Here is a 25,884-nt window from a genome sequence, read left to right on the forward strand (position 1 = left end):
TATTCTGCTTCCCAAGGAAATCGTGACTGTTGGGTTTCTTTTCCTCCAAAGATGTGATGTTGCATCATAATCTCTCCATAATTCCAAATGAACCCCGAAAGAGACTTCCTTTAACAAAATAGGCTAACTGTAACGTGCTATTTGCATATTTCTCTTTTCAGTCTCTCTCACGCACACCCTCAGACAAACACACAGGGCTTGTACTTAGGGAAGGGAATAATAAGGTTACTGAGTCTCATAGTTTGAATTTTGAAACAGGTTATTTTTTGCGAACTATGGATTTCTAGATCTGAGTTAGCAAATCTGCTAGAGTATGTAAATAGGGTCTTTGCTTTCCTAAATTTACTATCATCAGCTAATCATCAGTGTAAGTAGCAACAAGCAAATATTTCCGACCCTGAATTGTCATACTACAGCGTCGAGGTCTCCGATTTGAAGCTCACACCCAAATAGCTAGGGATTACCTTTCCCAGTTGAATTATCTGTGCCTATTTCCCCAAATATGTTTAGAGACATGCCTAGAAAGAGGGGATCGGAGGGGTTCTGTATGCGTGCGTTTTGCTTCAGTGGTAGGGGCTGGATTTCCAGCAGTGCGTAGGAGTCGCTACACAGACTGTGCATTCTCAGGTGATTAGCCTCTCTCTCTATTTACCCCATCTTGCCGTGGCAGAAAGAAAGATAAAAATGTAACATTTGTACAAATGCGTTGCTCATCTCTCGGTGCTGGGAGGCTCTTTGGAGGATCTTAGGAGTCTTTCCGAAGGGCTGATATAGATATAAGGACATTTCTACATTGCGTCACGTGACATAATTACCACTAGAATCAATCAAGATGAATTGCACGTCAGCACACGGTGGGGATTTTTTCTTAGTTGATCCTGTCCAAACCCTCTTGTGCAATAGATGGATCTTGTTCAATGCACTGAAGTCTCCTGGTTGCTTGCAATCGCAAAAAGGAAGACATGACTGAGTTTGACGATTGCAGCCACAGTGCATCCAATATGTATCTACCAGGGTGCGCTTATTACGTTTCACCTTCAGATTTCTCGACGAAACCCTCTTTTTTGTCGCAATCGTCTTCCTGTCAAATGACTTTTCCTTATTCTTCTAATTTACCTCATGTCCAACCTGTGCGAGAAGTGGCATTCAGGGAATACGGATTAGAGCGCAGCAAATGGCAGTATAGGGGCAGTTATGCTCCTTATTACTCAGCTGAGGAGGTTATGCATCGAGACTTTCTCCAGCCTGCTAACAGAAGGACGGAAATGTTATTCAAAACGGATCCTGTGTGCAGCCACCATGGACCCTCCGCCGCTGCCTCCAACTTCTACAACACGGTGGGAAGGAACGGCATTCTCCCGCAAGGATTTGACCAGTTTTATGAGACAGCCCATGGACCTCCATACCAACAGCAAGCAGAGAACGAGGGGGAAGCGGCCAAGAGCGACTTGAAACCTCAGAATAGCACTTGTAGTAAAACACCTTCCAGCCAAGAGAAGAAAGTGACAACAGAAAACAGCGCCGGTTCCCCTTCTGGTGAGGCTGTTGCAGAGAAGAGCAACAGTTCAGGTAGGTATCAGTAGTAAATTGGGGGCAACCGTACAAGGCCAACACTTTGTCAAGCCGCATTTTATGTGCAATTTTATAAGCATCCAAAGGAGTTTATATATCCTATAAGATTTCCTTTACCGTTGTAAAGCGTGTTTACGATAGGAAACCAATTTAGGTGGGCTTAAGGTATTTTTGGAGGAGGATATTAATTGTTATTAAATTGTTGATTTGGGAGGGGGCAGAGAGATTTCACAGCTATTATTCAAAGCACCCTTAATTATAGATTCTAATATTTTCATTTGTTTAGGGGAGTAGTTTGAGAACCTTGGAATATTTCCAACCAATTTAAACATCCTTCTGTACTGCTAGATAGGGTCTGTTTTAAGGGGAAGTTGGAAATGTCCACCTTTTGCAAAGTTACCCAGAAGGGAGGCGGGAGAGAGAGAAATCTCTCAGAATATTTCCTTAACTGTTAGGATGCTGCTTTCTAGTAAATGCGATATTGTGAATGTGTCTTATCTATCGTTATATGAAAGTGTTTATTGAAACAGCATAAAATCAGTTTATTTTGTCTTGAATTTCAGCAGTTCCCCAGCGATCAAGGAAAAAGCGATGTCCGTACACCAAATATCAGATAAGAGAACTGGAACGTGAGTTTTTCTTCAACGTGTACATAAACAAAGAAAAAAGACTGCAGTTGTCCAGAATGCTGAACCTCACTGATCGACAAGTTAAAATCTGGTTCCAGAATCGAAGGATGAAAGAAAAGAAACTGAACAGAGATCGACTTCAATATTTCACTGGAAACCCCTTGTTTTGAAAGAAAAGAAAATATCCCTATCTAACCTGCCATCAGAGTACACCAGGAAATTGGTTTACAGGACACATTCACCCTGCGGAACGCAAAGTTTCATTTTGTTGTTCAACTCTGGTGCCTCCAAACAATCAATGTCCACTGGCGATATCGGGGGCTTGGCGGAACGCGTCCCTCATAAGGGGAAGCTAGGGTAAATCCAAAAGTCCATTCTCCAATGTTTATCGCCCAAGGTGTTTGTTTTTTGTTTTTTGTTTTTCTTTTCTTTTTCATGATGACACCAATGAATCGGCGGTGTGTATGGTAAATTTTGCTTTTAAAAAAGAGGTTTTTTTTCCTCTTGGTTTTGATCTACGATAAGCCTTTCCTCCCTTAAATGAATGCAATTTATTTAAAAGATGGTAAATGTACATGGTGTGTGTGTGTGTGTGTGTGTGTGTGTGTGTGTGTGTGTGTGTTTCTATTGTCATATAAACGCATGGGCCACTGTCTTTTACATGTGAATAAATGGTTTCTAGTAAAGTTAAGGTTATATCTTCTGCTCACTTATGGATTTCCATCTCTGAAAGATCAGAGTGTGTACTCGACTAGAGCCAAATTCAATTTAGTAACAATGGAGGAAGTTAAATCAAATTATTTTCAATGGGATATAAACGTTAGTTTAAATCTCTAACTTATTCTATATAAAACCTTCACTGTTATTCCCCTCAGTTTAAGGCAGCCCAAACATGGCTGTCTGAAGACCACCACTTCTGCTGGTACCACAATTACTATGAGCTATGAAAAACGCTTAATAGCTGTTCGGGCGTCTAAGGTTTGAGACAAGAATTCAAAGCTCAAATGGATGTTTACTAGCTGGGGAAGGATTGTCAGAATGGGAACCCTGAATGTTTCAAACAACAGGCAGCTGTAAACAATTGCAACTAGTTAAAACAAAGTTTAGCAAAAAAAAGTGAATATTTTCACCGTGTTTTTTTTACCGATTCGTTCTGAGTTTCCTATATTTAATCACAGGAATGTAATCAGTTTCCCCAACTTAGTATAAAATAACTGGTCTTTGTCTTTATTTTGAAAGTAAAAGAATTGGTGAAGGTCCCCTCTTCACTTCATGTAGTATGACCTGGCGAAGCTGTTTACAAAACCTTGAACTGTCTAGACAACACCATAAAAGCGGAGGTTCTAAACAGCTTAATTGGGTTATATTATACACCTTCTGGTGGGTGAAAAAGAGATTTCCGCAAAGTGCAATAAAGGAAAGGAGTGAGAAAAGAATCTGTCTTTTTTGAATAAAAAAATAATAGAAAAGTGGGTCTCATTACACTTGCGCCCAGTAAACACAAAAGTACGGAAATAAGTCCGGAAAAGACAGAAAAACTAAAAAATATCTGATTAAATCGTAAGGAGGCATAGCTAAAAAAATAAAATTTTAAACTCTTTAGCAAGAAAAACATAAGTGTATGCCTTTGAACTTCCAAAATGTCAAGGTCATCACCTTTAACCTTTCTGAATAATTAGGCGCCTTAAGGTTCCTCTGTTATTTTCAACCACCACCCACTCTCTCTCTCTTTCTCTCTGTCTCCCGATCTCCTTCTCTCACACGCACATACATACACTCACCACACACGCACCCACACCCCCCCACACACACTAACTACTGCATGGCTAGCCTTATTAGCAAATGCATCATAACGCTAAGAAAATTCCAGCTGTCATGAATACTTTCCAATAACGCTATGTTCGGACAGGTCCCTAATGGAATCCGTCAGTTATGTTACAATGTCTTCTATTTTTCTTAATACTTATCTCGTGTCCAGAAAATGCAGGAAAGGCCATTCTTTCTATAACCGCGCCGAGCTAACATACTATATATAGAGCAGTGGAATGTAAAAAATAACTAGGTATTTCGGAGGAAAACAATATTTCCAGAGAATTCATTTTCAAATATATATTTTAATAGGAAACATCCTATCAAATGGAGAAACATGTAGCAATAGGAAATTATTAAAATAAATCATTTAACATTATCACAAAAATCGCACATCTCTTCCAGGTCTTAATCCATAGTGCAAGAATAAGTTATTTGATTTTCAGATCCCTATGGTGTATTTAATAAATTATCCAAGGGTACGTGGTCCTTTAAAATGTTAAGGCACCGCAAAGATGATCACCAGAAACTAAATATACCGATATAATCATTGCCGAATTTTGCAAATATATTATATTTTAATGTCTATTTAAAAACAGAAATTAACCCCATTGTTGAATACACCTAAAAGCATCAAGGTTGAACGGAAAGCCAAAGAAGATAAATAAATTAACTTGTGCTTAGCCTCTGAATTCCACAGGAGGGCGCGCTCATGTTCTGTAATGCTTACAATTGTCCTGATGTTCAAGTCTATTTTCCTCTTAATAGTAATTGTACTACTAATAAAAAATCTAATATATAAGTAACGATAAGATTTCAGGGCTTTCGAAATGAGAAAATAAAGCATCAAAAAGATTTATTAAACAAATAACTCGTAACCGTGACATGCTCAAGGAATATGCCACTTGAAAAGAAAAATTTTGGTCGTAATCTTTTATAATACATACGAGGTTTAAAAATCCTATAATTTTAAGATAAATATAATGATATTCAGAATTCGTTCAGTATTGCGAAAATCTGTTTACTCTTTTTAGTGCAATCTTAACACCCAAAGAACAAAAGTTATATCAAAATATGTGTCTCCTTTTCAAAGCTTATCTGTAAAATATTATTGCAAGCCTGTCCCTAAAAAAGTGCAAACACAGCTATAACATAATTTTAGAGGTGTATGTAATTTAAACAAAAGACGGGCTTTTGATTCTGGATGTGCCTGTTTAGTATAAATGACAAAAAGGAAGAGTACATATTTTGAATATCGGAACATCACCTTCCCAAGGGATTGTTAAATAAAATCTCTCTCCTTATAATTCTGTAGAGAGCTATTAAAATGTAACTAAAAGGTTTGAAAATTAAGTATAACACGATACATGTCCTGGAAAATTTCCAGTGAATTTACATATTTCTTTTTTCCCCCAATAAGCGCTTGTAAATAATAACACCAAAGATCAGTTAGTTTTTATCTGCTTGTTTGCAAAATTCATCTAAAACTAGCTAATGCATGATCTACTTGTTCAACTATATTCTCTATTTAACAAGCCCTATCCCCGTGAAAGAATTAGTTGACAGTTTGTCTGCGAGGTTTTTTAGAAGTTCATTGTTAACAGTTTCTTGGAAATAGCTTTGCCGTCTGTAATAAAATGACATTGTCCCATCTAAGATCATTGGAATCTTTGAAGAGAAAGGTAACGCTTATCAACAGAATCCAGAGCAAATCCTATCTCCCCCAACATGAATTTAGTTACTTAGTTCCAGAGGAATAAATACAGAAAAATCTTTTTGTTGATAGGTTGGTTGGTTTTAAAATTAACGTACTTCTTTTGAGATCTTGCCTCTTCACTCCATCTCTTGGCTTCTGTATGTTTTAGCCCTTCACATTTATACTAAGGCCATTCTTAACGAATATAAACTTGTGATTGAAATCATATATGTTGTTAATTAAATAATTAGATGAAGATTAAAATGTGGCTTTGTTCTTTTTTGAATCATCATGTAAATGTGATGATTCTGTGGATGGATAAGGGAGAGTATACTTTTTTAAAAACTGTCAGCGATTTCCCAATTTATTTTGGTTGGTCCTATCAGAACAACAAATAGAGTATTTCTGGTTAAAGAACAAATTGTCAGGAATTTATATATAGATAAAGGTACTTTCAAAATAAATAAGATTAGGGCACATTCATTGGCCTATCTAAACGCTAAACGCTGATAACATCCAGATCACACTCTGAGTTTTGTACTTACGTGTACAAAGAAATATGGATGCACAATAGGCTAAGGTTTTAACCATGTGTGAATATCTTCGTAATACAGGGAATGCACCTATGTGTGATCACACAAGACACCAATATCACTATTGCAGGAAAAGCTAATGTGCAATTACAATTGTTTTATCAACAATAATACTCTTGAAATACATAATGGCATCGGTATATTTTTTAAAAGTTCCGACAATCCCAGCAAGAAAAACGTGACTCACAAAGAGCAGGCTAGTGTTACAATTACATTATTAAAAAAGAAAGGTCACGCTATTGTAGCCAATTTTTTTTTTTTTTTTTTGCTAAATAAAAATATTCTTCAATCGCAAAGCAATGTAATGGCGTGATATACAGTATATAGTTTGCATTTTTAGTGTCTCCCTACATTAATTGCTCAAATCGAAAGCAATATTACTAAAGACTTCCTGGGTTTCCGGCTATTTTAAAGTTAGCTATTTCTCTCAATATCTTTTGCACTGATTAATACATCTGCAAAATATCTCTCCTTTTTCGTAACCGTTCTCCCATCCTACGCTAATAATCCGATACCAACATAGGAAATTGCAAGTAAGAATCGTTAGAACAGTTGGGGAAAAAATCAGATAACCTGTAATAACATTGGGTAGGGGAATGAAAATTAAACTTCACAGCAACGTCTTTTAACCTCGAATTTCTATTACTAATATTTATTAAGACTGAAAAGCATAAAGCCAACCTATATTTTATTACAAATAGTAATCTAGTATATATGGGCCCTTTTGAGGGACCCCCCTTGAAAATATCTCATTTATTGCACACTATTGATTTATTTATTAATGTTAATTACTTTATTCCATCTTAATATGATTTTAAAATAGTGACATTAAATACCCAGAGTGTAAGTAACCATTTCCCTAAAGACTACTGCACGTTTATTCAACTTCTATGGCAAACAAACTCCAACTTTCCTAACGTTCATTTGTCCAAATAACAGCTAGGCTACTTCATGTACGATTTTAAAAAGCCATGATTTATTATGATCAAATTGAGCTATTCGACATTCCTAAACTCAGTATTAAATAATAATAATTTGAACTACATATTCTGACATGTTATAATCATATTTTCACTTAAATCAAGGAAACATAATGTATAATCAGCAGCAGCAGAGTCAGCTCATTAAATAAAACAGACGCAGGAACGCAGAGCATTTAAGGATTAGGTTATAGTTTTAACTTTACCATTGGTCGAAATACACAGCAAACCTCTGGGATAATACTTCAGTAGGAATATTTCTGGGACACTCTTTTCTTAAAGAGTAAATACAGATTCCGAAAGGCCATTTGATGGGCATAAAATTCCTGATTAGATTTAACAGTCAAGTCTTAAACTGTGTCAAGGAAAATAGTATTTTGTTTCTTTAAACTCGGTGGGTTGTCAGGGCTGTTGTTCCAAAAGAGGAAATTGTTAGAAAGCAGGGGGGAAATCCCAGTCCGCAAACAGTGAGCATCGTGAACCCTACTGCAGTTTGTTCCTGAGCTCAGGCAAATCTTAGCAATGGCTCTGATAATGATCTTAAATATACACATAATCCCATTTTTTGTGCTAAATGCTCGGTGGCGATTAAACACACATGAAAAAGGCAGGGACGCATACAAAGACTTAGGGAGTGCAGAAAAATCTTAAAAGCAGCTCATATTATGAAGGTAATATTTAAACTCTCTGGCAACACTGAAGCTTTAGACTGAAGCTGTAAAAGACACTGGCTCTTAACCTGACAATGATGTTGTATTTGAACAGCTGCGATAAGGTTTTAAGGGGTCTGTCTCATTGCCACAGCGAGATTTTAAATAGGGTTATTGTTTCCAACAATGTAAAGTGTACGGAAAAGTGAAAAACATTCAAATACCAGGAACTCGTATAAAATTCAAATTCACTTTGCTGGAATATGCCATTTCAAAGTATGCTTTTGTGCAAAAGACAGAGTTTAAACTCCCTTTTATGTGTTGTTTGTTCTTAGATATCTGGACTTTTTAAAAACAGTGTTTTGATTATGTAAAGGCCCCAAATAAATAGCTAGCTGAACCTGAAACGGAATTTATCCACAAGTTCACGTTGTCTGTATGAAATTCCTTGACAGCACTATTCTTAAACGAGAACTGTTTGAGTTTGTAACTAGGCAAACATATAATGAATTGTTGCGCGATCAAATCTGATCTCTCGCAATTTTAAAAGTAATAGCTCTGGATGTAAATATAGTTACAAAGTGAGGAGGGAAACAACAAAACACATTTAAAATGTTGGAAAATAAAAGTCTAATTTGCCATGTAGGCAGTTATTGTTGCTTTCTGTGATTTTTTTAAATATTCATGCGGCATTTATTCTTCTGGGAAAAAAGAAGTGGCTTGAACAGCTGTAATAAACCTGAGTTTCTGTATGTTTTTAAATGAGCAATGCTACAGAAGAAGAAATGATCTTTATGGTGCTTTCAGTATCTAGGGCAAGTAATTTTTTATTTTATTTTTATCTTGTTTTATTTTGCATATGCAGAGAGAGCGAGAGCATTGTAAAACAATTTTAAGAGTCTAGGGTAACTCTACACTCATGTTATGATAAAAGTATAGCTTTTAATATTTGACGGTTTGTGTTAAAACAAAATTGACCTTCTTGGTTAGTAGCGAGGGGAAAAAATCAATAGTATAATTTTCAATAATTCATAACGGGAACGCCATTATGCTAAATCTTAACTATTAATCTTATCCTTTACAAAGTCTCGATTGATTTGTTAATAAAATATCTTCCCGTGTGTGGCAACAGAGGGTATAACTCTTTAAAAAGCTTCAGAAGCAAGAAAATTACCAAGTAGCCCAAGAATGTAGATGAGAATTTTATTGATCGCCCTGATTCTTCTTAATACGTATTAATAAATTCCACAACCTTTTGTACCTTTTGCTTGTCAGGAACCAATGCTTTTACAAAATCCATAAAAGGCAAACATATTTTTCTTTGCATAATAACCAAATGACACCTTCGGATTTCGCACATGGTTCAGCACATCCAGTTGTCTAAAACTTTTAAGGGCTTTTTTTTTTTTTTTTTTTTGGTAATTAGTATTACTAGCATTAAGGAAAAGGGGGAGAAAGAGCCTTTCTCATATAGTGAGCTTTGGGGGCGGCTGCTCTGAGAGCACATTGCTTGCAAATAACTGTCTTCTGCATGAAACTGCACAGGGTCTTGAAGTAATGAGCGTCCATGCGGCCAGAAGAAACCACTTATTTTCGTACCAAAAAAAAAAAAAAAAAAAAATTGCACAACCTATGGGGGTTTCATTATGTCCATTACAGTGATTTTCCGGGGCGTTCTGTCCGCAAGGATCTGTTTCATGTTTGTCCCCATCTCCTTGGACCACGGGACAGTAAGCTGCCAGGAGTTCGGTGAATTCGGATTCAGCTTGTTTGTAATAAAACACAACTCAGAGAAATAAAGCCCCTTGTTTTAAATCAGCGCAGTGCGCCAGGGCTGCTTCGCAGGGCTCGGGCGCGGGGACGGCACTTTCCCCCTGGCGTTCTAGATGTCGCTGTTGACCACATTTCAGACGCAGCCCGGACCGTCCCGCGGAGCACGTGACTCGCGGGGAGGTAGCGGCTCAAGGCCATTTTCAAATCTCATTGGCTTGGTTGTCATGTGGTTGTGCAGAGGCATCCACAATTACACAGGGAATGTTTTCCTAGAGATGTCAGCCTACAAAGGACACAATCTCTCTTCTTCAAATTCCTCCCCAAAATGTCCTTTCCAAACAGCTCTCCTGCTGCTAACACCTTTTTAGTAGATTCTTTGATCAGTGCCTGTAGAAGTGACAGTTTTTATTCTAACAGCGCCAGCATGTATATGCCACCTAGCACAGACATTGGAACTTATGGAATGCAAACCTGTGGACTTCTACCGTCTCTGGCTAAAAGAGAAGTTAATCACCAAAATATGGGTATGAATGTACATCCTTATATACCTCAAGTAGACAGTTGGACAGATCCGAATAGGTCTTGTCGAATAGAGCAACCTGTTACACAGCAGGCACCCACTTGTTCCTTTGCTACAAATATTAAGGAAGAAAGCAATTGCTGCATGTATTCTGATAAGAGAACAAAACTAATTTCTTCAGACGTCCCTTCCTACCAGAGGTTGGTCTCTGAATCATGTCCCATTGAAAATCCCGAGGTTCCTGTCCCAGGATATTTTAGACTAAGCCAGACCTACGCCACTGGGAAAACCCAAGAGTACAATAATAGTCCTGAAACGAGTTCAACTGTAATGTTACAGTTAAACCCTCGCGGCAGCTCCAAACCGCAGATATCTTCTCAACTTCAAATGGAAAAGAAAATGAATGAAAATCCGAACAACCAAGACAACTCAGCTAAAGTCTCTCAAGTGGAAAGTCCAGAGCCAAAGTCCACTTTGCAAGATGAAAGGAGCTGCCTGGCTGAAGGCTCTGTGTCCAGCCCAGAAGTACAGGAGAAGGAAAGTAAAGGTCGGTATTATAAAGTTTAAACCGTAACGTGCTATAACTTGAACACGCCAGCATCGTAAAACACGGTGTAAAATACTAACAAGCATTACAGCCATAACATTTAATGATAAGGAGGAATCGGGCTGCAGGTGCTGTGTCTCTGAAGCTTTTAGAAGGGCAAAATGCTACACAAAAGATTGCAAATTCTTTTTTGATATTTACATATCCTCCTATGCAGATAGTCCTCTGTGCATGCGGAGAATATATATTTTATTCTTTGTAATAAATTACAGTATCAAAAATCAATGAAACACCTCAAAATAGCTCTAGAGCATGTACAATACGACCAATTCACCTTTTATCTTGTAATATTTTGGTCAACTATTTTCACTCAGTCTAACTGTGGTTTGATTGCATTGAAAGTTAATTATGATCCTATTAAAATAGAGGAGAAATGGGTGCTACAGAGCTGCATAAAGTTTTAAACAAACGTACAATGAAAACAGTAGCCCGCTATCTGTTTGATGAAAAGTGGACTATTTTGCAGTGGTGTTTTTGATAGCCTTGGTTTTGTCTTTAAAAGTACAACATTATTTTGAAATGTATTTAAAAGATGAATGAGATAATTATTTGATTATATTTTCCTTTTAAAAGTGCACAATAGCCTTAATTTCGACCGGGGTATGGTGCAGTATCAAAACCGGGAGATTTCCTCTTATAAAAATGTGCCTGGCAACCTCTAGGACAATTTTTATCCCAGTATGTGCATAGAAATTCTATGTATAACATTTATTTAACAATTAAAGTATAGCTTTATCCGGGACAATTTTCTTTCTAATGGAAAAATTCTAAAAGGAAAATTTAAAAAATCCGTGGTATAAGGTGTTAATTTGAAAATTATCCTTTTAGTTAAGAAAAATGCCCATATCTGCTTCTGTACCTCTTTGTGTAATTCAACATATGATATACAGGAATCTGGTAGAAAATATATTGCATCAATACTTTGTAACTGAGAGATTTTCTTACTAAATGTCTCATAAGACTTGTATTGTCATGTGCAACCCAGATCCGTTAAAATTTTACCATTGTACTGATGGCAGGTTAAATAGTGTTCAAATGTTATGTACTAGTTGAAAACTTAGGATATAATTTTAAAAAGAGCCCCAAAATTCCAAACGGTAGTGAATCATTTTATCTGAACTATTTACCTTGAGTCTGGCAACAATTAAACATCTGTTCCAGTGCACACACCTCATACGAGCAATGTTTAATACCAACATTTAACATATCTACCAGACACTATAGATGAGGGTTCATGGCCAAGGGTACACTTTGCCAGCCTGAGGTATTTTTGATTTTTCTTCTTCTTCTTCTTCTTCTTTGATTTTGATAGAGGAAATCAAGTCTGATACGCCAACAAGCAATTGGTTAACTGCAAAGAGTGGCAGAAAGAAGAGGTGTCCTTATACTAAACATCAAACACTGGAATTAGAAAAAGAGTTCTTATTCAATATGTATCTCACTCGAGAGCGCCGCCTAGAGATCAGTAAGAGCGTGAACCTCACTGACAGGCAGGTCAAGATTTGGTTTCAAAACCGCAGAATGAAGCTTAAGAAGATGAGCAGGGAGAACCGAATCCGAGAACTGACCGCTAATCTGACCTTCTCTTAAACCGTAAACCTGGGGATTGAAACAGTGAGAACTGGGTACAGCACCGCCAGTTGCAAAATGCAGGAGAGACTTTGAAAAAAAAACCTTCATTTTTCATTTTTTTCTGATAGAATGTGACTTTTCGTCATTCATTTAGTGCTGCAAGTGAATATGTATTACTATGATAAGTATATATATATAAAAACCTAGCACGTGTAATTTATTTTTTTCTCATCGTAATGCAGGGTAACTATGATTGAATATTATCATTTGGTCTTAACTTATTGGAACTGTCGAACATCCAAACAATGTGACTTTTTCATGTTTTTTCTAAAAAAATGGTATTTATGTCGGGCTAATATACGGGCCATAACATTTTGAATACATTCAATACTTTAAGGGGGAAAAACTTTCGGGAAAAAAGCACATTAAAATGTAACTATTCTATCAAATGAACTTAGAAATTGTCCTTCATAAAATGGAATAGTTAATTCTTCTCCATTGTAGACATTTTCTTGTGGTGCATATGTGGTATAGTAGTCGTACAACAGCAATATGTTCTTCTTGTGCATGTTCTATTCGCATGTATAATGCAATAAAGTCTGTAAACTACTGCGGTTCCTTTGGTTTTCTAAAAAATGTTTAAAAGTGCAGATTCAGGTTGGTATCCTGATCCTGCCTTATCAGCAGTTGGTTGGATTGATGTAGCTTCTTTTCTTGTTTCTTCTCTTTTGTGTGTGTGGTTTTATTTGGGGGGGGGGGGTGAGAAATGATATAAACCTAATTATTTTATAATTGTGACTGTAAACAAATGATTAATTGGTAAAATGTTGTGTAATCGTTCGCAGTTTGAAAAGTGAATGCAAAAGGGATAGTAAAATATTATGGCATAAACTGGACATCCTCATTCAATCAACTCATAAATGGTAAGTGATAAAAAAAATCTCTAGTACAAGCTGTCAGCAATCTGTGTGTCGTTTTATTTGACATTAGGGTGTTGATTTAAAAAATAACAGTCATTGTGTACCTATAATGTGTAGAGTTTGATTTCTTGTCCTCGTTTGCTTTTAAAAATGCAACATACAAAATCCACAGATATGGGTACAGAAAAACATCATGAAGCTCTTGGTGAGCTCAAGAGCTTTAAGAGCATTGTGGAAGAGAAACAATTCTCTTAGATATCTGGCAAGGATGGGTTTTTTCTACTAGCAATGCTCACAACGGTGCACACTAAAGTACGACAACCTATTCAGACCTACTTTTGTTATTCTGCACCATTTTTGTTTGCTCGGAAGATCGTTTTATTTCACGCAATTCCATTTTTATAACATATATGAAGCTAATAAAGTTCACGACTCTTAACGATACATAGCTGGAAAATGTTATTAACAGCCACTTTATCTTGCAAACTGGGGGAGGGAGGAAGAGGAGGGAATGAAATGCTAAACAGAACTGTAAATGGCTTGCAAATGAACATGACTCCACATTGAAGTCCAAATGCTTGAACATACTTTCACCTTCTAACAATCCTGGAAAGAAACGTGTGGATACTGTCTACTCTCGAAAAACAGCATTCAGACAAAAAAACACCCCCTCTCTACCCATGCAGTTTCCAAAGCAAGAGATAAGCTCCGAGATATTTTAAATGTTTTCTTCCTTAATGACACGATTACAGTTCATATTACAATTGGTGATATCAAATTTTCCTCCCTTGTCTCGGGTATATAGTTTAGATATACTGGGCTGGAAACAATTAGTAACATACTATATTTTCCTCAAGCCAGAGAACAAACATTTTGATGCTAAAGACGCAGATAGTATTCACGTATGATGTTTTTATCCTGGTTTCAAAATATCCATACTAAAACCAAGGTTCTCCATCAGTTTAAATAAGAAATATATTTGAACCTCTATTTACTTTCTTCTCCTTTCGCGTAAAAGTTCTCAATACATCGCCAAAGAAGTTTCAGTAGTGGAAATGCAATTAGCTGGCTACACACCAAGTTTTCACATGTATGAAAAAAATGTTCATTTAAATCTTCCTGATTAATCAGTTTATATTTATTAATAATTAAGTGTAATATCTTAGCATGAAACAAGTTGTGTATACGGAAAATAAAATTTCAGCATGCAAATGCAAAGGAAGAAGACAGCCATAAATCATTAAATAAACAGGAATTTCAGTCCCTTCCTTATATTTGTCAGTGCGTAGGAATTGCTTTCCTGTATGGTGTTATGTTATATTCTCAACGAGTACTGTTGTGGGTTATGGACTAACTATGTGCATTTTCTTCAGATTCAAATACGTCCATCTTCAGTATGTCTGAAGGAACAGAAATGTGCAGAAGAATATGGGTAATTTAGTTTTAAATACTAACCAAATATTCTTTTAGTTGGTGAAGCACACACGGTTCAGAAGAACCCATCTAGGGATGTGAAGTAAATAAAGGGGATTCTCCATCTCCAACTATTTTTGGAGGTGGGGGAATAACAGCCAGATGCCTTTTGCATATGCTTGGTAGGAATGTAGTAGAAGGGGCTGTGCATTAGACTCTAAATAGGAAAACCTTGTCTATCAATAGTGCAATGTCTCTCCTGCTGACGTAGAATTGTTTTCAAATGTGCTTTTATTTATAGTTGTAATGTACTTGTAAGAGATTTCGTTGGATAACGTTTGCCGATAGTTCATTAGCCAAATTGTGACGAGGCTACAATTGATGATACAATAACGTTTGCCATGTTGGAACATCCGAGCCCCGAAGTTTAACAAATACAGGGGCATGTGTTCAGGAGCGAGTCAGTTGTACAGGGAGACACAGGTTTTGCTGTCCCATCAGTCCGTTTTATTAGGGACACATTAATCTATAATCAAATCCACCTCATAAAATTTTTATGGAAAGGCATAAAATCATTACGGAGGTCTTCCACCTGTTTTAAAACAACACAGTGGGCATCTCTCTCTCTCTCTCTTTCTCTTTTTTAAAAGTCCCTTAAATAGAAACTTTATTTAAAAGACGGAGGAATACAGCCACATGCTTTGAAATATGGAAGTCACCACAATGTGCTTTTACTGTAACGTTTTCCTGTTTTATGAGCAGTCGTATACTCGGAGCGCTGGGATGTGGTTTGATTTTACAAGCAAGAATCTCCCCTTTCCCAGCGGGTTCTCTCGGCAGATTTCAGTTTAATTCGGAAGCCCGGGCTGCTGGGTTTATTTAAACACCCTGCGTCTCACTGATTAAGAAATGAATGGCAGAAATCACTCCAAGGAAGTGAAGAAATAGTTCCCGGCTGTCTCATTCTTGTGCTGCTGGCTCGGGCCACGCCCGCTTGGGATCCTGCTGGGACACAGGCGCAGCTGTCTCCCGGTGGGCTCCTTCCGGGCCGTACAGTTACAGTTTGGATTTAATTGTCTGTTGTTGTTATTGTTGTTGACGATTTTTTTTTTTAATCACAGCAGCCCCAGTTTAGCGGATTGATTTACTAGTAGTATTGGTAAATATGATCACGTGGGCTCCACAACCAATGGTTGAGGGTTGCAGTCTGCAAAATACTACGATTGTTCTCAGGGAGGGCATCATACACAGTTAACAGAGTAACCTTTTATATGACTAAGAGGGGAACCTAAAAATGTCGTCTAGTGGCACCATAAGTAACTATTATGTCGATTCTCTCATAGGCCATGAAAGCGAAGAAGTTTACGGGAGTAGATTCGTCCAGGCAGGTCACAGTGCGTCCTCCAGGCCATCAGGTGTTGCAGAGAGTTCAGATTTTTCTTCCTGTAGCTTTGCACCAAAATCCACCGTGTTCTCCACTTCTTGGTCCACGGTCCATCCGCAGCCGTCTGCGGCAATGACAGGGATCTACCATCCCTACATGCACCAGCCCCACTTAGGGGCAGCCGAGACTGGCAGATACGTGCGCTCCTGGATAGAGCCCTTCCCCGGCTTCCCCAGCAGCAGCTCCAGCTCCTCCAACGGGCGCCACTACGGGATAAAGCCTGAAACGGGAGCAGCTGCCTCCTCTTCCTCCTCCTCCTCCTCCTCCTCCACCTCCAAAAGGACTGAGTGCTCCTCGTCCCGAGAGTCTCAAGGGATCAGTGTGCCCGAGTACACGTGCAATTCCTTCCTGCAGGAGACCCGGGAGAAGACGGCTACTTGCAGCCCTAAGGAGCCTCCAGGCTGCAGCCACAACCCCAGCCCGAGCAGCGATCTGAAGGAAGAGAAGCAACAGCAACTTGACCCAAGTAAGTAAAAAAGAAATTGCCCCTTTGATTTATTGCCGAAACCTGTAAGGCTCCAATGTGCAAAACTGATAGTTTTACTAACCTATAAAAACGTCTAGACGCCTACCCTAGCGCAAGCAGCAACAAGCACCCATAAAAGACTCCACATAACCACCTACCATCAAGACATGATTTGTACAGTAAACAGACTGGGGTATTAAGGCTTTTATGATAATTCCTACAAAGTTGTGAAGAGTCCATCCTTCGTTAAATTTAACGACCTTTCTTCCCTCACCCCCGTCTCCCCCTTCTCCCTATATACCTCCCTTTTTCCAGATAATCCGGCAGCAAACTGGATCCACGCTCGTTCAACGAGGAAAAAGCGTTGTCCCTATACAAAGTACCAAACTCTGGAACTGGAAAAAGAATTCCTCTTTAACATGTACCTGACTCGGGACCGCCGTTACGAAGTAGCTAGGATTTTAAATCTCACAGAGAGACAGGTCAAAATATGGTTTCAGAACAGAAGAATGAAAATGAAAAAGATGAACAAGGAGAAAGGAAATAAAGGAGACTAACCCCCGGGGGTAGACACGCATTCTTCTTCTTATTATTATTATTATTATCGTTCCCCCTCCAGCACCAGATGCGTTTTTGCAGAACTTTATATCAATCTGATCTTTGAGGTAGAAGGGGAAATGTGATCTATGTCAGGTTTTTTTTTTGGGAGGGGGGAATTCTGTCTTGCTCGCCAATGTGTTTATGAAAGTTGCTTCATTTCCCTCTCTCCCTTTCCCCAAACTGTTTGGTTCATGATATTGTGAGTGAACGTTAGCTTTGGGACCTTAGTGTTAAATGTTTTACGTGTTTCTTAATGTTATGTAGTGTAGATAGTCACTTTGCCAAAATAAAGGTAAAGGACATAAGTATAATTATGATTATAAATATATATATTGAAGTAAACTTGTTTAAATCAATAGCAGTATTGTGTTGTTCATGACATTAAAATAATCTATTACCAAAACCTCTGTTTTCAGTCCTGAATTTTGTCCTTTGCATTAGGTGCCAGAGTGAGGCAATGAGAACATTCTTCTTCTTCTTCTTCTTCTTCTTCTTCTTCTTCTTCTTCTTCTTCAGTGCACTATTAGGCGATTGTGTCATACCTGAAGCAGTTTTCAATAGGCCTAACATTTACTGATGCCTTGGATAGCTGGAGTTCTGAATATTAGTAAATGTTGTATCAGCCATCACATGTTTCTAACTAAAGACCTGTTGTAATTATTGTCAGTTATTCCATAATAAACTCCTACTAGATCAAATGAAATCACTGCAATTATATGCGCAACCCGTGTGCGTTCCTCTTCTTTTGGCACCGCATAATTAGCCGCAATCATATGAAAACAACAAATGCACTATTTTCTCAGTGTCTGGTATATGCCCCAATAAGCATTTTTATGTATAATACTGGTTAATTTATCGTTAACGCGAGGCTTTAAAAAGGCAGTAGAGACTCTGATCTCTCGGTTATTTCGTACACAGGAATTTTGGAAAGAAGATTGCTGCCCACTGTAGCTCCAAATTAAAACTACTTCAACACAGATACTAACTCAGCCTTATATTTGTAGTTACCGAGATAAAAAAAGATTCATAATGTTTCTACTATAGTCAGCAACCGCCTTCTCTAAAAGTTAATCGCAAGGGGGTTTGGCTTAAATTATATATTGTAGATATGCCTGCATCATTTTTCAGAAAACACGTTATACACAAATTGTCTTTCAAAAATCAGTAAAGTTTCACAGGTGACCTCTTGGAGTAATCTAGGAAATATTTGGAGCTCCAAAGCCAAATATTTACGATACCTAATTAATTATTTTTTTGCCATTTTAATCTCTGCGCTGTTTAATCTGAACACTAATAGATTCAGAATGGATTAATGCCACTTCCAGGTTATCAACTGGAGGAGAGGGGGAGAGTATGTAGCAACACATCTCATGCCTTCAGCATTTATAAACACACAGGACTTTATCAAGATAATTAAGATGAAGTTCATTGTAAAAGAACCTTGCTTTGTTTAAAGAGCAACCATTAAAATGAAGGATCTGCAAATGTTTATGAGCAGTTGTTTAAGATTAAGGAAAGAGTTGCAGAGACCTGGTATTTAACGTTTTTACCTCTGGAAAAAAAGTGGAAAGGCAGATAGTGCTAAGAAAAGGTGTTGCATTGCTTCCCCATTCATTGTCAACCCTATACCTATAATTCTTTTAAAGCAGGAAGAACCGAGGTATAATAAAACCATTGAGATGGCTAGACGTCTGGACCTAATGAGTTTACGATACGCTATGGCGCTTTTCTTTGAAACTATCTTATTTTGATGTTTGCGGTTGTTAGAAGAAAACAAAAATACAGACAAAACTCGGTCTTAAAATCTGGACTATAAATTGCAGTATGTCACCATTGGGCCAAGACAACACAGTCAAGAAAAGACACTCAGGTCGAAAAGTTAACAGAGGTTTTAACATGTAATTTATTGTTAAATTATATTTGTAGAAGTGTTAGATGGTGATCAATGCTGTTGCGAATAGGTACATATTTTTGAAAGTAGCCGTTTTTACTGACTGATCTAAGATGCAAGCTGTATTACTGCAATCGGGACGCTTCATGGCATTGATTCCATTACCTATGCTGGGAAGAAACTGCAATCAAACTAAGGCGATATAGATAGAACCTGATTTTAATATTTGCCAGTCGAAATGGCAGGGTTGAAGTTGTCCTGTTTTTTGTTTTTGTTTTTTTTGCGTTGTATTTATGTATATTTATTTCCAAATGGTCTGAGGAAAATGAAGGCGTTTCGAGCCACTGAGTAGCCTACAACTTCCATTTAAACAAGGTGCTGTCTGTGTCCAGCGACACGACATTTTAGTTCCTATAGGCTGACTGCTTTAAGAATGAAATATAAGAACTGTACTATATACCAATCAGTTAAGTGGAATGTTCGGTGTATTTGAGATAAACAATTGGCTGGATGGTGAAAAGAATAGTCTTTACTTAAGTTTACAGTTACAAAAATAATTAAATCAAAAGCAAGTTCAAAAATTCTGAACCTGAAAATACCAAACATCTAGTATTAGTGATGTAAGATGTCAAGTAACAGGACCAAAAATGGGAGAGCAACGGTCTTCAACATTTAAGCCCTTAGACGTCTTTATTGGCTGCTTTGTCTAAAGAAGACACTTAATTTTACCCGTGCTTAATTATAGCACGGGTAAAAATGGAAAGACTACTATAAATGTGTTAAAAGATACGGTATTATAAACTATGAATAAAAAGCTTTTTGTGACTAAAGGTATAGAATTCAACCCACTCTATTTCTCAGTGTAAAGAGTGCTGTTCTCTACATTCCTTTGGTTTTGTATGCCTTGCTTAGATAACTTTAGATGTTGAACGTGAAAGATAAGAGCTGCTATTTATATAATTCATGGAAGCCAGAGTTAAAACGAGTAAACTACTTTTAAATCAAGGTAGAGTAAGTATAGATAGAGAGAAGTTAAAGCGATTTGGTTGCTGATCACAATTTCAGTTGACCACTAGAGAGCGCTGTTGCTCCATTTTATGATTCTTGAGACGCCACTGCTTCTGGCTTTCGTGCAGAATGTATTTTTATTAAAATATAGACATTCCGACTTTTAATCATGAATTGTACATTTGTAATCCAAATTAAACAAGTGTAACTGTTCTTTACTATGATCTAAATGGATAACTTAGAAAAACCTTGCGCAATCAGCAGTTTTGAGATGACAGAAAGATTCTCGCAGACTACACCTTATATGGCACAATATTTAATTATATGAAGCCATAAATATATAAACAGCTATGTTTTTTTCCAGGAGGTTTCAGCTCATTGTATTATATTTAAGTTATGACAATAAACACAATGATAAAATCCTTTACTTATAAGTTGTTCCCTGGAAAAAAAATAAAAGCAAGAAGTAATGCCGGCTTATTGGGCCTATTGTAGAAAAATGCTCCCTGTATTTTCTAGGATTTGTTACTGAAACTATAAAATACTTGAAGCTCTTTATGGATATTAAGCAAAAGTCTTGTGCATTCTTTCGATTAATTTACAGATTTCAGGAGTATGAACATAAACGTTATAAAGACCAAGGGTAAAAAGAAGGTAAGAAGTTAAGTTTGAACGATATTTCCCATTGTGATCTCTTCCTTGTGTTTTACAAACAAGACGAGGTTTATTAAGGTCAGAACTGGTATATGTTTCATTAAGATAAAACATATACCTAATTTTTCTCTGAGTGATCATCTGTGCATAATAATATTTATGGCTTCAGGGGAAAAAAACCTACAAATTTTATAGGGAATAAAACACATTTATTTTAAAGAACAGTTAGGGACGTAACAGACGGATACACTGTTATGAAATAATATATTGCTATATTTCACAGGCAATCTCTAGATGTATTCCTACACCCAATTAGCATAGCAAGGAAAATAAGGTCTGTCTCCATAGCCATACATTTTCATCTCACAAAAGGAATCAATAGGACAATATTTTAGGGACTGACTCCGCTCCCAGTTGCGCTGGTGTAAATCCTAAACGGTGTAGCTCTTCTAAATTTTGGAATTTACCCTGCAAATCAAGTGTGCAGCCTTTTTCACACAAGAAGTATGCGTTGTCATAAGTAAGAGCGGCTCCATGGAATTGGGATTTGCAGGATCGAGACCTACACTTGTAGAATAAGCAGTTCAGTATGTTTTTCGAACACACATACTCAGCTGAACACAAGATACTTGTTAGAAGCAATTACAGATTAGAAACCATAACACCAACAATAATTTGCGTACATATCCTTTAAAACAACTGAGCTGGAAAATAAATTCTCCGGAATAACATTGTATATTTTATGACATTCTATTTCTTCCTTTCCGCTGAAAGATGTCTTAACGTGTTTTATGTTAAACTGGATATTCTGTCTCGGGTTTTTATGCATAGACAAGTTCATTTTGTGGAAGTTACCGCATGTTACCTACATAAACAGAAAAAAAAATGGATGTTTATTGGACACAATAACATAAGGGAGAAGTATGTGTGTGAGAGAGACAGTGAAAGATGGGAAAGGATTCTGGAGTCTCTTTTATGTAACCACAAATATTTTTTTCGATTCGCAACAGACGGTCACACATGGCTCTGAGTGGATCTATTGTATGTTTAAAACAGGACATTGAGATCATATTCATGTTTATCCTATAAACTGACTTTTATTTAACGAAACTCTTTTGCCAAAATATGGGAAAATCGGGGGTCGATTCCGCACCGCTTGAAACCAGTGGGAGTTTGACCAATGTGAGAAGTGGATCAGACTCTCAAGTCTTTGTTTGAATTGAATTTAAAGACAGAATCACTAAATTCGTAGGGAGGGACCTGAATAATCCCCGGTATTTCTTTGCCCAAATAACAGATTAATAACGCAGAGCTTCAGGTGTGGAACGTTGGAACAAACATTGACCAGCCTCTATACTCTATGAATTATTTGGGGGAGTGCTATGGCCTGTGTTATACAACAGGTCAGACTAGATGGCCAGGATGGGCCCTTCTGGCCTTGGAATCTATGAATCTCCCTTGGCATTCTGCTGAAGTGAATTCAGAGAGAGCAGCGTGTACTGTACACCGAGAAATGCAAATGGCCTACAAGCCTTCCTTCCCTGGCCCCTGAGAACCTTCCTACCCTATTTCTTATTCCATCCCCAAGCGATGCTAATGCTCACCCACACATTCTTCTTTTCTTTTTTCTTTCTCCTTTTTTTTTTCCTTCGCTAATGACGTTCACCCAGGGTGAAATGATGGAAAGTATATTCATAGGCATGATTTCCATTCAGTATCAATTAACCTGGGAGTCGCAGCCATGCGTGCACTGCGTCAAGGGTAACCGTGCATCTCATTTCCAATCTATCTGCTGGCTTAGACAATGGCCTGATTCCTGCGGAGGACACCGGGGCCTTTCTCTGTTGCGTGGGTTTACCTGAAGAACAGTTATCTCCCTGTTGCATTGCCAGCGGAGACGGATGGACGGCTATAGCTCCAGATGATCAGCCCGTCCCTGAGCATATGTTATTTTGCTTCTCCGGGTTAGGTGCCTTCCCTCGCTTCCCCAGGTCTCCCCTTTGGTTCCCTTGTCCCGTGTATTAGACAGGCCTGCGCGTTGCACGTTAGCCCTACCATTGAATTTGGAAGAGGCACATTAGCCCTTGGCAGAGCTGCCTGTTTATGGCAGGCGTGGGTGTCTCTGTGTCTCAGGGCAGGCGTCTGGCCCGCAGCGCGCTCAGCCATTGGATCAACCCGCCCCGCAGTTATCTGGGGCCGATCTCGGCCTGCTCCGCGGGGTTTTAAATATGCGCTTTCCGAGCACACCCCGGGGGTGCAGGTGGCGGGGGCTAGGAGGGGGGTATTTGCGCTGTGCCTCGGGAGCGGGACGTGCCAAGCCAGGCCGAGGCTCCCCCTGCCCGGGAGCGCGTGTGCGTGTGTGTGGGGCCGCGGTGTGTGCCTGATAGGAAACCGTAAAAGCAGCGAGGCAGGTCATTCGGGGAGCGAGTCCGTCCCAGCCCGGGCACCGCCGCCGCGCAGAGCAGCAGCCGGACGGCAGCGGCGCCGCCAGCAGCGCGGAGCGGAGCGGAGCGGGCCGGGGGCGGCCGCGGCAGCCCCTCCCGGGGCCTGGGCCCCCTGCGCCGCCGCCTGCTGCTGTGCTGGCCGCGGGCCCCCTCCCCCGGCCGCGGGCAGCGCCCATGAGCTCCTACTTTGTCAACCCGCTGTACGCCAAGTACAAGGCGGCGGCGGCCGCGGCCGCGGCGGCGGCGGCAGCGGGCGAGCCCCTGGGCCCTGCGTACTACGACTGCCCTTTTGCGCCCGAGGTGAGCGGCCGCCACGCCGCCGCCGCCACCGCCCTGCTGTACGGGACCAGCGCGGCTGCCGCCGCGGGCTTCCAGCCGCACCCCGGGCCCGGCGGCGGGGGCCCAGACTATTACCTGCCGGCCGGGGGGAGCCCCGCGGCTGCCTACCAGCCGCCTCCTCCCCCTGCTCCCGCGCCGCCTCCTCCTGCCCCCTGCGGCGGGATTACCTGTCACGGGGAGCCCGCGAAATTTTACGGATACGATAATTTACAGAGACAGCAGCTTTTTACGACCCAGCAAGAGGCCGAGCTGGTACAATATCCTGACTGTAAATCGTCCAGTGCTAATATTGGCGAGGAACCAGACCACTTAAATCAGAGCTCGTCTCCCGCTCCAATGTTCCCCTGGATGAGACCGCAAGGTTGGACGCAGGCAAAAACAATTTGCTTCCATCTCACGTCTGAGTTCTAAACTTCTTTTCCTTCTCTCTCCTCCTCCTCCTCTCCCTCTTCCTGTCTCTGCGGCTCTGTGTGTGCTGGAACCGCGCTGGGGTTTGAGAATAAAGTAACACAGCGAGGAAACCAAAGTCTGTGCAGTAGATGCAGGAGACACCAGGGTAGCCTTAAACTCTCTGCTCATAGGCGTAGGGCGTAAATCCCATGAATACAGGTACACCCGTGTCAAAAAAGCTCTGTGCTTAAATGTAAATACTGGGTATGTTTTTCCAGAGATCAGATCATAAAGTAAGACAGTAAATTCTGATGTGTAATGAAAGCAGAGTAGTGTAAGAAATGTCTACAGCTATTTTTCTGTACCCTTGTACACAACTCCATATCTAAATAGCCACATATCTGTATGTATTCGTTGTATGCACCTAGATAGTCTCCCAGCTGTATGCTTATGTCTAGATGAACAGACACATATAAGAGCCCAGGGCAATGAGCTCTTTGTTTTGAAAAATGCTGTGTTTTTGTTTTAATCAGCAGCGCCTGGTAGGAGGAGAGGAAGACAAACATACAGTCGTTTCCAGACGCTAGAGCTGGAAAAGGAATTTCTGTTTAACCCTTATCTGACAAGGAAGAGAAGGATTGAGGTATCCCACGCGCTAGGACTCACCGAGAGGCAGGTAAAGATCTGGTTTCAGAACAGGAGGATGAAATGGAAAAAAGAAAACAACAAAGACAAATTCCCAGCTTCCAGACAGGAGGGAAAGGAAGGGGAGGCCAAAAAGGAAGCACATGATCTGGAAGAAGACAGAGCTGAAGGCCAGACGAATTAAGTTTTGCCTTTAAACATTAATAAAAGACTATTGAAAATAACGATCCACGCATGCTGGGAAACACGGCCGGTTTTCTTTGCTGTAAAGGTCCTTACTTGTGTTTCAGGCTATCCTGTGTCTTTAGGCTTGACGTTTCTGTACTTTTGTTTTTTGTTTTGTTTTTACTGTATCAGGCCCAATCTCTAGATCACTTATTCTTATTTACATGGAAATTTGATACCGAATATGTAGCAATATATTTTGATTGTAATTTTCCAAAGTTTAAAAGATGGTGATTACTGTCAGCGACATAAACTTCCTAATGATAAGTACCAATAAGCGAGACATATAAAATGCTTTATTAATCAGAACAAGTGCACTTGTACTATTTTAAACTTTTTCCTATATTATGTTGAGTAAGTTAAAGAAATCTAATAATTTTGAAGAAATTATCTTATTAAAATATTTACCTTCTATTATTGATATTGATTAAAATAAACATAATTTTATTCAAATGTAATACTTACCCGTTTTCTTATCTCCCTTTTGTAATTCATTGGCTCGATAACCTTCTGGAGGTCTGCAATTACGGTAACTTTTTTCCTTTCATCGTTTCTCACTATATATGGTATAGCTGGGAGAGCTTAAGTCGAAGACTTAAGGAGCACAGCCGAAAAACGGCATTCTTTTAGACAAAGAACAGGTGACCTGAAGTCTATGGAAACTGCGATAGCCACAAGATTGTTGTTGTTTTGGTTGTTATTTGTTTTTAAATAGGCTTTATCTTGTTCTGGCTGAGTCAATGGAAGCTTGTCATTGATTTCAATGGTAGCAGACTTTTACTTTTTTGCCATAGTTAATTTGAGAGAGAGAACTTTGTGACAATTAAATCGTCTATTGAATTAATACTTGAAAGGCCGATGATATAATTCAGAAGGCCTGTTCCTGCATTTCTTTGATACTTAGTCTCTTGAAGTCATTGGGCATTTGGGGTGCACAGGTAATGCAGGATCTGGTCCATGCCCATTAACTCTCCAACACTGCTACTGTTTCACAGTTACTTAGAAACCATTCATCTCACCATGAATTTTCCTCGTATTTTCATT

General features: G+C 39.0%; 4 protein-coding genes across 6 annotated transcripts; all 4 read left to right on the top strand.

The window, feature by feature from the left end:
* The first annotated feature begins 909 nt into the window (after positions 1–909).
* Positions 910–8,833, top strand: HOXD11 (homeobox D11). The gene is made up of 2 exons (XM_048870042.2): positions 910–1,569; positions 2,136–8,833. Exons 1-2 carry the CDS (start codon positions 963–965, stop codon positions 2,369–2,371), a joined length of 843 nt encoding a protein of 280 aa, XP_048725999.2. The 5' UTR covers positions 910–962; the 3' UTR covers positions 2,372–8,833.
* Positions 8,834–10,011: 1,178 nt separating this feature from the next.
* HOXD10 (homeobox D10) lies at positions 10,012–13,011 on the top strand. The gene is made up of 2 exons (XM_048870037.2): positions 10,012–10,769; positions 12,142–13,011. The coding sequence occupies exons 1-2, from the start codon at positions 10,028–10,030 to the stop codon at positions 12,417–12,419; spliced, it is 1,020 nt and encodes a 339-aa protein (XP_048725994.1). The 5' UTR covers positions 10,012–10,027; the 3' UTR covers positions 12,420–13,011.
* Positions 13,012–13,197: 186 nt separating this feature from the next.
* On the top strand, positions 13,198–17,968 carry HOXD9 (homeobox D9). Of its 2 annotated transcripts, XM_048870039.2 has the most exons (4): positions 13,198–13,324; positions 14,695–14,753; positions 16,078–16,644; positions 16,960–17,968. In XM_048870039.2, exons 2-4 carry the CDS (start codon positions 14,750–14,752, stop codon positions 17,199–17,201), a joined length of 813 nt encoding a protein of 270 aa, XP_048725996.1. In that variant the 5' UTR covers positions 13,198–13,324; positions 14,695–14,749; the 3' UTR covers positions 17,202–17,968. The 2 variants fall into 2 exon arrangements, with proteins under 2 accessions (XP_048725996.1, XP_048725995.1); XM_048870038.2 differs by lacking the exons at positions 13,198–13,324; positions 14,695–14,753 and having other exon boundaries at positions 15,909–16,644.
* A 4,587-nt stretch (positions 17,969–22,555) lies between these two features.
* On the top strand, positions 22,556–25,298 carry HOXD8 (homeobox D8). 2 transcript variants are annotated; one of them, XM_075117974.1, is made up of 2 exons: positions 22,556–23,941; positions 24,507–25,298. In XM_075117974.1, exons 1-2 carry the CDS (start codon positions 23,416–23,418, stop codon positions 24,797–24,799), a joined length of 819 nt encoding a protein of 272 aa, XP_074974075.1. In that variant the 5' UTR covers positions 22,556–23,415; the 3' UTR covers positions 24,800–25,298. The 2 variants fall into 2 exon arrangements, with proteins under 2 accessions (XP_074974075.1, XP_048726128.1); XM_048870171.2 differs by having other exon boundaries at positions 22,567–23,941; positions 24,504–25,298.
* The last annotated feature ends 586 nt before the right edge of the window (positions 25,299–25,884 follow it).

Source organism: Caretta caretta, chromosome 11 (genome assembly GCF_965140235.1).
Source record: "Caretta caretta isolate rCarCar2 chromosome 11, rCarCar1.hap1, whole genome shotgun sequence".
Classification (NCBI taxonomy): domain Eukaryota; kingdom Metazoa; phylum Chordata; order Testudines; family Cheloniidae; genus Caretta; species Caretta caretta.